The 14,741-nt window shown below is 42.6% G+C and overlaps 3 protein-coding genes across 4 annotated transcripts; 1 reads left to right on the top strand and 2 right to left on the bottom strand.

The window, feature by feature from the left end:
- Window positions 1-136: 136 nt before the first annotated feature.
- Window positions 137-14,557, bottom strand: LOC136434508 (queuosine 5'-phosphate N-glycosylase/hydrolase-like). Of its 2 annotated transcripts, none has more exons than XM_066427344.1 (10): window positions 14,463-14,557; window positions 13,697-13,811; window positions 13,174-13,286; window positions 12,713-12,845; window positions 12,146-12,295; window positions 11,210-11,333; window positions 10,646-10,760; window positions 10,225-10,295; window positions 9,588-9,655; window positions 137-936 (listed from the first exon to the last, which is right to left on the bottom strand). In XM_066427344.1, the coding sequence occupies exons 2-10, from the start codon at window positions 13,799-13,801 to the stop codon at window positions 772-774; spliced, it is 1,044 nt and encodes a 347-aa protein (XP_066283441.1). In that variant the 5' UTR covers window positions 13,802-13,811; window positions 14,463-14,557; the 3' UTR covers window positions 137-771. The 2 variants fall into 2 exon arrangements, with proteins under 2 accessions (XP_066283441.1, XP_066283443.1); XM_066427346.1 differs by having other exon boundaries at window positions 14,474-14,550.
- On the bottom strand, window positions 2,948-6,043 carry LOC136434500 (exocyst complex component 3-like). The gene is made up of 2 exons (XM_066427330.1): window positions 5,679-6,043; window positions 2,948-4,966 (listed from the first exon to the last, which is right to left on the bottom strand). Exons 1-2 carry the CDS (start codon window positions 5,937-5,939, stop codon window positions 2,957-2,959), a joined length of 2,271 nt encoding a protein of 756 aa, XP_066283427.1. The 5' UTR covers window positions 5,940-6,043; the 3' UTR covers window positions 2,948-2,956.
- On the top strand, window positions 6,275-9,537 carry LOC136434512 (general transcription factor IIE subunit 2-like). The gene is made up of 4 exons (XM_066427357.1): window positions 6,275-6,932; window positions 7,314-7,410; window positions 8,039-8,175; window positions 8,581-9,537. Exons 1-4 carry the CDS (start codon window positions 6,378-6,380, stop codon window positions 8,689-8,691), a joined length of 900 nt encoding a protein of 299 aa, XP_066283454.1. The 5' UTR covers window positions 6,275-6,377; the 3' UTR covers window positions 8,692-9,537.
- Window positions 14,558-14,741: the final 184 nt, after the last annotated feature.

Below are 14,741 nucleotides of genomic sequence, written 5' to 3'. Positions count from 1 at the left end.
ATAAATGGAGGAAATAGATAAACGCTAAATGTTCTTACGTCAACCGTCAGAAATTGTGAAAGAATTAATAGAATGCCGCCAATATCAAGCCCCAGTGTCCATAATGACATTCTCTACACCTGACAGTCACACATGGTAGGAGCACCAACTTCAGCCTCATTTTGGTACAAAATTTGGCAGCTTTATTGATTGAGATTTGTTTCTACAATTCACGGAAATCAGAAGTGCTCAAAATGATAGCAGATAATAAGTGGGAAGGAATGTAATTGAAGATAAGTGATAATCATAATTCAATCTCGAATTCTTAAGCTTACTACATGTAGTGCATGGTACACATTGAACACTATACATTCTATTTTGCACTGTGTTCAATAGTTGTTACCATACATTGCACCGTTGTCGTTCTTCTAACATGATAGCAAAAGCTACATACATTACAAGTAGTTCACAATCATTGTGTTGCTGAACAAAGGTATCTTATGAAAAAAGCTTAATTCTTTCATTGCCTCATATCAGTAAGAGATCATATAATGCACACACTTGTAAATGCATTTAACTTCTCTGCCCACCTACCTCATTGTTTAAACAAAAAACAACAACTATAAAACCACCATTTTCTGTCCACTACAAACTTAAAAGCATTTACTGAATTATTTTCTGTTGACTCCCGATAAGATAATCAACATCTGAGACCTACATGTATATGACCATCAAGTCCGTTCCAAACAAAAACCCAGAACACATAATACATACTATAAAAAATACAGTCTCTCAGTAATAGATGGTCCTTATCCTGTGGAAGGGCATGTTGTCCATGTCTACGCGGCGGGCGCGCCTCAGGTCCCACAGGTAGTTATCCACCAGGATGGCGTTCACGGGCACGTCCTTAGCTGCCGGGTCCGCAGCCAACATCCGAGAAATCTCCTCCTCAATCAGCTACAGGGGAAACAAGAAATATTTTTTAAAGAAATGCTTTTTAAGAAGAAGCCAAATCAAACATAAGTATATAGATGTATATTCTAGAATGTAAAAGTAAGCAATTGACTGTAGTAGAAACTAGTCCTTTTCATTTTATCTGTACCATTATACTCATGTATTATGTAATTGCAATTAGCCTTCGGGAATGTACTTGCAATAAACATTACAAATTATATATTATGTTATTCTAAAAAGCTGGCCACGCAACCATTAGAAATTAAATGGTGAGGATGAAATGGTGGTTGTACATGTAATGACTTGCATAGACTTCGTAACGCCCTGGCCCTTCCCATCGAGCGTCACATTTGTATATCTTGCATGAAAACCGTCACAATTTTTGCTGCCCTATCCATTGCTGCATAATAGCTAATGGCCACACTATTGTCCTAGGTATTTTATCAGTCCAAGTAAAAAGGATGGATTCAAGTTGTATTTTACCCACATTTACCAACTATAGTCAGCCAAGCAAGAGCAATGGGGAAATGCAAGGTGAGAAAAGTGCCCTCTAGCGATCGTCTGGCCTGTCTGCATGGCAAAAATTGCCATTTTGGTTGTGAGGTCATGATTCAGTCAGCAGTCCTTGTAACAGGGACTTTTATATCACGTCTAAGGTTCAATTGAACTGGTTTGAGCATTTGAAAACCGAGGCCGTTAATTTCAGAGTGCATGGATGCCTCCTTTGAAATATTGACAACCAAAATCTTCACAAACCAAAGTCAATACTGATACTATTCTGATAGAGCCTATTCTAGACTCTCGCTATCACTGTAGACTCTTCATAACACATGCCTAGTAGTTCTGTACACACAAGCATACAGAGATTCACATACACATAGATCTACACACACAATCATCACACACATCTACGCACACACACACACACAGACATACACACACACACACACACAGATGCTCATTCCCCTAAACGTATGGAATGGAATCCTTCATACACAGAAGTCATGCCACTACTGGGGATTTGAACCCTCACCCTTTGGTTTGTGAGGCCAGTCTTATCCTGGCAACTTCATAACTCCACTGGTGCTAACAGATGTTAAAACTGTCACCTAAAAAATTACATTACCTGATGGGAAAACACCTGTTTCATCCCAATTCCTTCATGCCTATCAAGAAGTGCTGTAGATGTATTATTATTTGGTTACATTGACAATCATCATTGCTGATGTTGATATTAGTTAAGCTCTATAGAGATGATACAAAAATGTTGGGACAAAAAATATAGCAGATTTCAAGTTACTGGACATGTTCAGCACCATTCTGGCTTTAATTAATCAGTAGCCAAGACACAGACATGACATGAACAATAATGCAATTAAATATTTACTGGTTGTTGTACAAAGAACTTTGTTAAACTATAATTCAAATGATTTTCTAATATTGATTTTCAAATAATACATACAATGCAGCTATATATAGTTTATATATATCACGCTATTTGCCTAGATCATTACCATTTTTCTTCAGTCTGACACAAATACATGTACTGGAAGTGACCTTTCTTCATTTCAGTACCAACATCTAGGACTCCAGGACTAACACATAAAAGCGGATACTTTAAAGGTAAGCAAATTCTAAAATTTCAATTCGAGGCACTATTCATAACAAGACTGGTATACCATCTTAAATTCTTCAGGCCTATATTATTGTATATACCAGTAATCATGACATATATGTACATATAGCATACCAGACTATTACATATTTTCTCTGCAGTCTAAGCTGTGTAACACTAACAGTGTATTCAACTTCACCCTTGACTTTGGTAGCCTGGTATACAAACCTATTATAGCTCCCAAGTCTCTTCTGTCCTCTCCGCCATTTGCAGAAGTAAAGGAGAGGACAGAAAAGACTTGGGAGCTATAATAGGTTTGTATACCAGGCTACCAAATTCTTTGCTGCCACAAATTATGCTACATTTGTGACTGATTCTGAGGCCACCCTTCTTGTTTAACAAAGTGGTTCAGTTCTTCCTCATGAGTGGCATGGTCGGCTGCATGGTGATCTGAGCGAACATGCCCCCTGGAGGGGGTGCGGGTTTCCTCGCTCTCTCCGCCTCGTCTCCGAGGACTTCGTTTGCCAGCTGCCTGGCCTCCGACCTGCTGACGTCGCCCCTCAGGGCCAGCAGGGCCTGGATGTGCTCCGGCTGGATGTCCGGGTAGTCCTTGACCAGTCCAGACAGCTCCAAGGACAGGAAGGCCGTGTCCTGCAGCTTGATGACCTCCGCCATGACCTTGAGGACCTCGCAGGGAGACTTCTCCTGGCTGGGCGCCAGCTTGGAGAACAGCTGCACCATCTGACCGGCCTCCTTCTGAACCTTCTCGGCGCAAGTCTTCCTGTCCTCGTAGTTCTTGAAGGAGATTCGGCGCCCGATCATCGCCATGATGTACTCGACCGTGACGCGCTTCTCGGCCTCCACCATCAGCTCCACAAAGAAGTGCTGCTTCAGGTGGACGTAGTCGCGACAGTAGTCCTCGATGGTCACGCAGATGGTGTCCACTGCCGTGTCGCTGGTCACCCACTGACGCGTCACCAGCCCCTTCAGATGAGGCTCCAGATCCGTGAAGACCTCGTCTAGGAGATAGTGGCAGCTTCTCTTGCCAATACCGGTGAACTGGTCGATGACTGCCTTGATTTTGGACTCGCGAGACGCATTTTCATCCGTGGCGAGGTGCTTTGACTTGAGCTGTTGAGTGTACTCCTTGAAAGCGAGACAGTTGTTGATGATGGCGATCATGTAGGCAGTGAAGAAGAGAGAGCCACTGCGATCTTCGAAATGCGTCCCCTTGTAGGCCGTGATGGCCTCTTGGTACTGCTCTGTGAAGCGCAAGACGCACTCTAGTAGCAGGTCCACCACTCGCAACTTCAGCCGAGGGCTGACCAATGCGGCAACCTCCAGATGTTCCCAGATGATCTGGAACACGATGACCGGCAGCTGGGTCAGGTAGTAGCCGTCGCCGTCTGCCTCTGGCTCCGTGTCTTGCTGCCAGTCGTTGACGTCCTTGTTCAGGGCGTTGGTCGTCCAGCTTGTCACGTTCTTGTACAGAGTCTTCAGGTACTGCTGTTGGAGTTTGGCCGTGGTTTCTTCGGTCAGCAGGGGGGTGAGCTGTGAGGTGTCGATCTCCAGCTCGTGGTTCCCCATCAGCTCCTCTGACTCGTATGAGTTGTACCACATCAGCAGCGAGATGATCTCGTTCGACTCCAGCTCGTCCGAGATCAGCTCCTGGAGATGCACGGAGAGGGCGTTGTGGTACATGCTCACCATGCGCTGGAATATGTTGTAGTCCGGCGGGAAGCACTGCTGGAACATCACCTTCACGACCCTCAGGTCCTCCAGAACGTACTTGCGGGTGATCTCCAGGTGGCGCACCAGCCACATCTTGTTCAGGTCTCTCGTCTCAGGCAGGTGCCCTTCGATTCTGGTGGCGACTGACACCTCTAAAGTCTTGAAGCAAGTCTCTCTCCACTTCTTGGGTCTGCCCGGTGGAAGGAAGCCGGTGATCTTCTGTCGCTGCAACATCTCCTTGTCTGTCCGCTCCTCCCGTTCTATGATACGCAGTGCGGTGACCAGCATGGTGGGATCCTTCCGTACCATGCTCAGGGCGCGAGAGATGCTGTACCAAAGCTGCTTTGCCATGGAATCCGATAGTTTCCCAACGTCAGCGAAATAATGCCTTAGTAGCGCGTTGTCGGTGGGGCTGGGCGAAGGTAGCTTGTGCATCTCGTGAAGAAGGTCATCTCGCGAGGTCTCTAAGTCCGTCAGGAGCTTGTGCGCCCTCAACAACTTGTTCTCGTTGATCAACATTTGTGTTTCCTCCACTGTTTCTGGTACAGTGAAGATGTGTTTGAGGTTCTCCACAGCAGAGGCGAGTTGGCTGTGCCGTGCGCCGACTGCCTTCACTTCCTTCAGCTTCTCGTTCAAGTCGTGACATTTCTTGTATGTGTCTTCCACCTCGTTCAACTGCTTTTGAACCTGAAGGGGAAAAATAGCAAAACTTTTAATCATGGAGGTTAACAGCAGGAATAAATAATGCATTTCTTTGTGATTATAAAATGAAAAGTAGGTTGTCGACTGAAAATGCAAATGTTTATACTGTGGTTTAAACTAAAAAAGGACATAAGAAAAGATGTTGAATTAAGCACAAGTTCTGTATCATTTAGCTGGGCTGACAGTATCCCCCCTCCCCCAGGAAGTCCTTTACTACTAGCAGGCACCTGTCAGTGGCTTCTGGCTTATATATATTATAACTTATAATAATACATCAAATGGCCTGCAACATACATAACCTCTGCACATCTAACTACATAATTTGTGTAAAGCCACATGTGTATGTAGTGAGGATGCCCCTCCTGTATTTGGGGAAAATCATATAATAAGATGAGGGAAATGGGAGGGATCAAATGTTTTGAGAGCCCCTGTGAAATTTAAAAACTCAGTATCTCTTCTTATAAATATTAAATATCATTTCAACAAATGTACAGCAGTATGCTACATGTAGTTCTCCTAAGCTAAAATCGTTTCTTGACCTATTACAAGTCTGGTGTGATGATTTGATGCTAAATGGAATCACACCCATTTTGACCTTTGACCTACTGTAGAGCTGGATTTTAGCTTGTCTCCGTTTTGACACAGTGAAATAAACTCAAATACGGTTCAAATACAACGACATTCTGCTCATCCTTACCTCCTGTACGTCTTCTAGCGCCATCCCGAGCTGTCCTAGCCCAGTTTTCACCCCGTCGAGCTGGGACTGAACAGCCGTTTTCAGCCGAGCTTCCACCGAGGCCTTTTTTCTGGCCACCCTTCTGCGGTACTGCTCCACCCTCTCCAGTTGGTCCGGCCTCTGGAGCATGTTTGCGACGTGTTTGGCCGCCGTGGAAATGGCGTCCACCTCTGCCTTCTCTAAATCCTCTTCCTTAACCATCGTGTTATCTTCCATTATCATAGTTTATGCCCAAACAAGATGAGGAAAAAAAGACAGAATTTTCTGTCTAAATTTTCGACACTTTGGCGGCCATCTTGGATTTTTACCAGTGGATGTTTCATTCCATATTTAGGGAGATTTAAGATTTCGTTGTTTATAAGAAGACGCTAATACCAAAATTGATTCTTATCAATATCAACAAAATGAATTGTAAAATTTTCTTTATATAGTTTTAAATCCTTCACATAAAGAATATCTAATACCTAACTCTTAGTCTATTTTTAACTTAGAAGTCCAAAACACCCTTCAAAACAATAGAATGGCCTAAAGGGCTTCTTACGCACGCGCACTTACAGAATTCGATTTCCAAGCCGATGGAGAAGTCACGAGAAAGTGTCTGCGTAAGAAATGTTTGAAATTCACTGAAATTTGTCATCAGTTGGACTCCAAATTACCAGGATGGATCCAGCACTACTCCGGGAACGCGAAGCCTTCAAAAAGCGGGCTCTGGCCACGCCTGCTGTCGAGAAACGCAAGCCCAAATCTGACGACTTTTCCTCAAGGAAACAGGCTAAAAAGGCGAGGCCGTCAGGTTTCTCGTCCATATCTTCTATAAACAAACCTAAACATGGAAAATCCGGCAGTTTTGATTACAAGACAGCGCCGGGGACGTCCCAGTACAAGTTTAGCGTGCTGGCCAAGATCATAAACTACATGAAAACCCGTCACCAGAACGGGTACACACACCCGCTTTCTCTGGATGACATTCTGGACGAAACAAAACAACTGACGGTCACGACTGGGACGAGAAACTGGCTCGGGACAGAAGCACTTCCAAACAACCCAAAGATACAGTGTCTCCCAGATGGAAGGTTCGTCTTTAAACCTAAGTACAACATGAAGGATAAGAAGGCCCTTCTGAGACTACTGGATAAGCACGATCAGAACGGACTGGGGGGGATTCTGCTGGAGGATGTGCAGGAAGGATTGCCCAAGTCAGAGAAAGCAATTAAGGTGGGAGAAAAGTTCTGTTTCTTAAAGTTTAGTTGGACATCTAACGTATGTGTGCATGTGTGTGTGCATGTGTGTGAGTGGATGAGTGTGTTTGAGTGTGTGTGTGTGCATGTGCATGAGAGTGCGTGCAGGTGTGTGTGTATAGGTGCATGTGTGTGCAACTGCGTGCATGCATTATGTGTGCGTGTGTGCACATGTATGTGTGAGAGTGTTTTGTGTGTGGCGCTGTGTGTGTGTGTTTATGTGCGTGTGTGTGTGTTTGAAATACTAACAGTGCAGTGTTTACTCTATTTCGTGTAACGTTATAACTTATATACTATATGTACTACATCTGTATTTATTTAAATTTTACACTTAATCTATACACATCATCTTTGACAGGCTTTGGGAGATCGAGTCCTGACCATCACTCGGCCAATAGACAAGAAGAAAGTCCTCTTCTACAACGACAAGGACTGTCAGCTCACAGTAGATGAAGGTGAGAGGACAAGCCTTGATATTAGAAATTTCAACAGAGGAATTTGAACCACGTAAACTGCTTTCGTCATGAGAGGAGTTTGCTCACAAACTGCGTACTAGTAGTATGTCTTTGCACAGGTCTGTAGATAATTAGAATGCATTCAAATGACATTCCCTGAACCCGGGGTCTTGCGGGTATTCACTTCCACGGGGAGCCCTCACAATGCACACAGATGCTGTCAAGTGTTTCCTTAGCCTGGAATCCAAACCTATTATAGCTCCCGAGTCTCCTCTCCGCACTCGGGAGCTACTAGTATAATAGGTTTGGATTACAGGCTAACGTTTCCTGGTATCACTGTACAACGTTGGTGGCTGTTCCCCTTCCTCACTTGCGCAATACCGAGAAAAATGGCTTTTTTGTACTTCTTTTGTAAATCAGTCTGGGCATAATCAAACACCTGATTCTTCCTGGTTTGGGGAATGTCATTGCCAGGGATAATAGAAGTTGTACCTATAACTCATAGGAACACGTTCAATTATCCCCGGACATGTACGATGACATAGGGTGACTATATCATAGACAGTTTGACGGTGTAAGTAAGCTGTTGATATGTTATATACATAAGTATAAAATGATTTTCCCCCAGAAATCCAGAAGTTGTGGCGTTCTGTAGCAGTAGACTCCATGGACGAGAAAAAGATCGAAGAATACCTGAACAGACAAGGCATCAGCTATGTACAGGACACGGGCAAGAAAATAGCGCCAATGCAGAAGAGGAAAAAGGTATACTACAGTGTTATGAAAGTACCATTGTGTTGTTACTTGTAGTAACTTGTACACAGCATGGTTCATTGCAGCATGTATACAATATTTTCTTGATTTGATTACACTATAGTATTGTAGACTTGATTCATGTATGGTACTGAATTATAAGGTAGCTGGGTTGTTGTTGGGTTTGTCTGTGTTTTTGTTTCTGTGATTCTCAATATATTGATGAGGAACAATGCTCGTCATATTTGGTAATACTTACATGTAAATGTAATGTCTAGTTATCAATTGCTTGCCATATGTTTCAAAAGAAGGGAATACATATTGCAGCATGGCTTGGGCAGTGTGATGTAGACATGATTGCTAAACTTAATAGCAGTGAGTCTCATGTTTAAATGTTTTTTTTTTTTTTCCATTTAGGTTGGGAACCGTAAGAGGAAGTTCAAGACCCTGAACGACCACATGGGTAACGTGCTGGTGGACTACACCAGTCAGGGGGCATCAGAACTGGGCGGAATAAAGACTGGATAAAGTGGAGAGGGGATGGAAAAGGGTTTATTTCTGACGTCAGTCAAACCTGGCCTGGATAATTTTGTGGAGGGGGGAATGGGAAAGATGTCAGTCAAACCTGGCTGGGCAACCACACCACTGGACAACCTGCAGTCACAAGCCACATTTAAACAGTCCTGTCAAATTTAGTTAAGACCCTCTGCTATGCAGCAACTGTCTCACCCAACCAGCAACCACTTTTTTTGCAGTCCACAGGGGCATTCGTACAATCCTCTCAACAACCAAAATTGATGGACAGTGGCACCCAGCCCAACAGAGGCCATTTTTTGGTAAAAATTAGCCTGATAATCATCCAGCTTATGTGTTTTATGGGCCCCAGTCGTTCTAAACAATGGCCCTTTCCTTCAGTCTCTTGGAAAATGCCATTGCTCAACAGCAGTGGGGCTCAGTGCCTTGTGTGGTTGCTGAGACCAGGTTTGACTATCATCATTATATCAATATACATTTTGTACGTGTAATTTCTCTAAACGGTGATATCTGCTGTGACATGTGTAATTAGATAACATACCATATCTCTTTATCTACGATTAACCATTTTTGTGTACTTCAAATGTTGGAATTTTTGCGGTGGTCTAATGTTCGCAGTTTACACGGTAACATCTTCCAGAGTACATGTACCTTTCTTCTTTTATAATGTTCTTTCTATATAGTGTCATAATCATATATAATTGTTATTGCAGGACTTATGCCATTAGGATTATTAAAGACACATTCCACCGTCATAGACACATATGAATTGTGAGAACTAGAATACAAAATTGTGTCTGTCTCTTACATAAAACTGTTTCAATAAACTGTCTTGCAGTAGTTGGTGTTTTCATCTGGATATTGAACTTTGCACTTTGACCTGTACTGACCTTGACAGCCCAGATGGAACAGCCCCTGATCTCCACCTCTTCCCTCTCACCCGATTTGAACATGTGGTCTGGAAAGGACAGAGTGAGTGAGTGAGTGAGTGAGTGAGTGAGTGAGTGAGTGAGTGAGTGAGACTGAGCAAGTGAGTGAGATAATGAGAGTAAAATGATTGAGAGAATGAGAGATAATGAGTGAAATAATGAGTGAGTGAGACAAGGGAATGAGTGAGTGAGTGATGGAGAGTGAGATAATGAATGAGTTAGGCAAGGGAACGGGTGAGGAGGTGAGTCAGGTACTGATTGAGGGAATGAGAAATACAGTGGAAGCCAGTTATTTGTATACCTTGTTATTGTATGATTCGGAAAATTGTATAGAACACCAAAACACCAAACCATTTCGCATTTACCATTCACTTAGTCGTCAAAACATTGAATTAATGTACATGTATAGCCCTTTGTCATATATTCCGGAATCCGGAGTATTGTATTTTTTATTGATTTTTCTCCAACTACATCATAAAATGACCTAGAACTATACCTTAAAAGTTAGCAAAGACGGTATGTTAATTCCATTAGGAACTTCTCTCTTGGCTTGCCCTCACAAACCATTAAGAAACTTTCTATACACCAAATAACTCACTGTTACTGATCTTGTCCAGCAATGCTTGGCTGTACTCCAGGGCACCAAAGAACAACAAGGCTTGAGGTATTCTGTATTCAAAGATTAGATAAAGCAGTCATCAGTGAACAGCTAAAAGCTATGTTGGTCAAATATAAGGCATAATTTACATTGAGAAGTTCACCATGTCAGGACTGCCAACATCGGGTAGACGACAGCACTTTTTCAGCCCTTCCTTTTATGGTCATAGGGAGGCTTTTCCCTGATATCCCACCCGACAACTCAGGAATATTCACTGGAGACCTCAGCAGGAGTCCCTTTAATCTTCAGCGCAGTTGCAGTTGCATTTATTAGATCTCTCTGCATTCACCGTTCTTTTGTAATATGGTGCTCTTACTAGTAGTGCTTCGACAGAATTGTGAGATTTGACGTTTTACTGTACCTGTAGTCAGCAAACATAGTGATGGAACTGATGTCATCAAACGAGCCGTAACCTTGACCTTCAAAACAGGACCAGATGTCGGCGATGAGGATCTGCGCTCGCTTGTAGATGGCGACTGTTGGAACAGAAAAACAGTTCACTCTTACACTGCTGAACATTGATTTAATGACTGATTGAACAAAGAAAATTAACAAGTGGGACGGAAACAAATTTAAAGCTCAGGCTATAGCCCTCCTGAGCATGGACAAGCGTACGTGTAACGGCTAAGCTTTCATCGGTCACAAAGTCTGGAGTTTCATTTAAACGACCTGTAAATGTTGGCACTGTTAGGGGCTACATTCCCACAGATTCGTCTCATGTTTAGGGAGAGGTATTGAGCACGCTAAAGATAATTTCCCACCATGCTTATTGATGCCCCAATTTGAGTCTACTAGATCAAACCTCAGCAGTCTGGTCTTATTCAGATTATAGTTTTGTGTTTTATGCCTGGAGCCAGCTTATAAGTCACGCAGTAAAGACAAAAACAACAAAAAGGTAGTAGTAACAGTTAGTTAATACATGTACCTGTTTTGTCCTTGAACATTGCCTCGTCTCTGTATGACGAGAAGTTGGAGACCACCAGGGACAGGAGCTTCTGCGCACTGCCTCCACACTTCTTGATACAGTTGACAAAACTCCCATCAAACTTCTGAAACAATTAAGATTCAGACAGTCGTTACAGAGTTGTGGTTTGTGGCTCATTTTTAGACATTTTTTTTCAAAGTCAAAAGTCAAAAGATCTTTATTAGCATTTTGCAGACAGTCAGGACAACAGTCTGAATTACAGCTAATTGACACAAAATTGATTTAAAATATTCATAATTTTCCAGAGGAATGACTTATTAAGAATTACATAAATCAGCAATACAATTACAAGTGCTAAAATACGTACTGTATAAGTCATTAAAATACATAGATAATACCAGTGCTTGTAATCTATATGGAGGTATTTGACATTAAGGCTTAAAGAGATTTGTTATGCAGCAGCATCGCTTGGTACAGAAAAGATCTTTTAAGTCTCTCAGTTCTACATTTCTGCATATAGATAATCTATAGTTGTTAGAGAATTCCACTGAAAATGATTATCAGTATTATAAGAATCTAAAAATTCTGTGGAATGCAATAATCTGCTGTGTTCAAATCCCTGACAGGTCCCAACATTGTGCCCTTGAAAAAGACAGTTTACACCAATTTTCTCACTCGACTAGCTTCGGTTGGAGACATCCCTCAAATAGAACACTAAATGGAGGTCCCATGTTTGAGGAGAGCCACATTACAAGCCGGTAAAGACCCACCAAACTAATCGAAAAGAGCAGAGGTCTTTCCCAGTGTGAGTAATTCATTTAAATCTATCCGGATATGCAGCTTGTACTCTCCAGTACAAACCTGGTGTGTTATGCCATGAGTGAGGTGGTTTACCAGGTATGCAATGCAAACCGATAAAAACAAACGTGTGTATACCTTCTTGAGGACCTTGCCCGCCTCTTGAAGATTGTTCACCCTCTCCTGTAACAGGGGCATGTCCACATCCGAGTCAGACCTCAGCAGGTAGGCCAGCTCCCTCTCCGTCATCCCTGCATAATACCCGGGGTTGGTGATCGGGATTCCCTCCTGGAAGACATAATATAGGTTGAAGTACTAGGGGAAAAAAAGGTAAAAGTAGTCCTAATCAGCCTTTTTGAGGCAGTATAGGGGCTGGGTAATAGTCCACTATGTCTAGGGCACGGTATTGGAAGACTGAGCCCATCTCTCGCCATCCACCACCTTTTAACTCCCCAACCAAAGTCAGGTACCCATTTTAAACCTGGGTGAAGGGAGGAAAGCCATGTTAAATCAGGCCAGAAATGCCAGGAATCGAACCTGTGACCTCTCGATCTCGAGTCTCTAATTTTAAGCCATTCAGGCATTTCATGCCACATTCAGAAGTACTGTTTTTTTTTCACGATGATGATGATGATGATGTTCATAAGCCAATAATAATCAACCCTTAACCCTCAGAGTAATAAACGATATTATAACACTCCTCACCTCCATGGCCCTGTTGACGGCAGCACACAGTGACCAGTACCCGGTGTATGTTTGACCCTTGTGTCTGACTTTGTACTTCTTTTCTTCACTTTCACTCCAGAAGGAAAAGTTCAGGGTGTCCACCAGAAAAATCCTGGAAAAGACAACAAAAATATATTTTTAAAAAAATCATGCACCTGGCAGCTGGGTATTTTAACTTCTGATGAATGTTTTTGCCCATGATTTCAATGAGTATTTGTATACTGTACTTCAAAGTCTAGACAGGACCAAACACTTTTACTGGCATAGTCAATCTCTTATTTTACACAAAACTCAAGGACACAACATCTAGCCAAGAATGCCTGAGGAATCATATCCGGGACCTCTGGATCTTGAGTCTGTTTGCCTAGCCACTAGGCTGTTCAATGCCATGTGCCAATTTGACGCCACAAAATGAAATTGCACACGCCCTTAAAACTTACCAGTCCACTGCCTTCTCATCCATGACTTTAGGGTTGAGTTCATGTCCATCTGTAGCACCTTCTCCCTTCCACAGCTCTACAGAAAACTCTCGTTTCCTGAGGCTCTCAAATATCTGAAACAAAATTAGCGTAAAAGCATAAGAAGACAAAGAGCGGAGCTGTAATAGGCTTGGATACCAGCTTACAGTGGCATATAGGTTAAAGCAAGTTTCCTTGCTGTTTCATGGTCAGTAGCAGGGGATATTTTACAGGGAGGACTACCCTCCCACCTTTTAACAACGTGCTCAAAGCACCTCCCTCCTCGAACACGGGATCCCCATCTTATGTCCCTTCCAAAAGGTGAGTGCAGCCCCATCGGAGATGCCCTGACCCTGGGATTTGAACCAGGTTCTCACAGTTACCTGGATTAATTGGAAGCAGGAGCTCAACTGTGAGGCTGCTACCAGTAATGAGCTACAGGGACATCTCTAATATAGAAACGTAGCATGCCACAAAATCAGCACATTGAATTATCATGTATTACCACATCTGCTGCCTTCTTGACTCCAGCCTGCACCACCTTCACATCCTGACTGTTTTCTGCGATAAACTTCCCTGACTCCAGAGGGGGGAGAGCTTCAGCACTCATGGCGGATGATCTATACATGTATGTATGGTGGAAGAATGAAATAGTAACTGTATGTTATATTCTTAGGCAAAACACAGCATGATGTCCATTATATAGTTCTGGCCTTTTTGCTCTGATCACAATAGACATTTGTTAACGTTACAATTAACAACCAGGGCTCTCTCTATCTCTAAATTGTTGTCATTCGACCAAGCAAGGATTTTTCGTCAAGCACCAAAGGCACGAGTTATCTAAGGAGGTCTGGGTTTTAACTTTGAGCTAGATCAAGGAGGTTATCCTCCTTGGCTAGATTAATCTTGATTAATTTTGTGGCAGTTTTTGTTGCATTGTTAAAATGAGCTGAAGTCTTCGAGGTTGCACATGTATATTGATAAAGATTAACCCCACAGCGTGTGTCCGGGGTTCATCAAAAGGTGTTGATTGCCTGGTACAGAACAATGGGAGGATTAATCAAACAATACTTTTGGTAAGTAATGACCAGTTGAATGGAGAATTATGCATGACATATAGCAAGTCATCACACAACATAATGGCTACAAAGTTATAACGTTATCCCTGCTTTCTCTATTATGGCCAAGTATGATGCTAGAGATATAGTATGTCAAGTTGATGCCAAGTTGGTATCAGTAACGATAGCTCTAGCTCCTGAATGATAACTAACCACATCTACACCTCGATCAGAGCCTCAGTTCTCGCACTTCCGGGTTTTCAGCTGTTGACCTGTCTATGACCCCAAAAGTGTGTCTCACATGTAGTAATCACAGATATCATATTACTAGTTTCATATCATCACTTCTTTCCACAGAGAAATACATGTGACTTCTTTATCACTAGATATTAATCATGTGATATATTTCAAAGGTGAAAGGTCAAAATATAAAGGATTGTTGGTTGATTCTATCATATCAGGATATTGTAAACCTTCTATAAGAGCCTCATT

The sequence above is a fragment of the Branchiostoma lanceolatum genome, chromosome 5 (assembly GCF_035083965.1).
Source record: "Branchiostoma lanceolatum isolate klBraLanc5 chromosome 5, klBraLanc5.hap2, whole genome shotgun sequence".
In the NCBI taxonomy this organism is placed as follows: domain Eukaryota; kingdom Metazoa; phylum Chordata; class Leptocardii; order Amphioxiformes; family Branchiostomatidae; genus Branchiostoma; species Branchiostoma lanceolatum.
The sequence above is the reverse complement of the archived record's forward strand: the minus strand, read 5'-3'. Positions and strand labels throughout refer to the sequence as shown.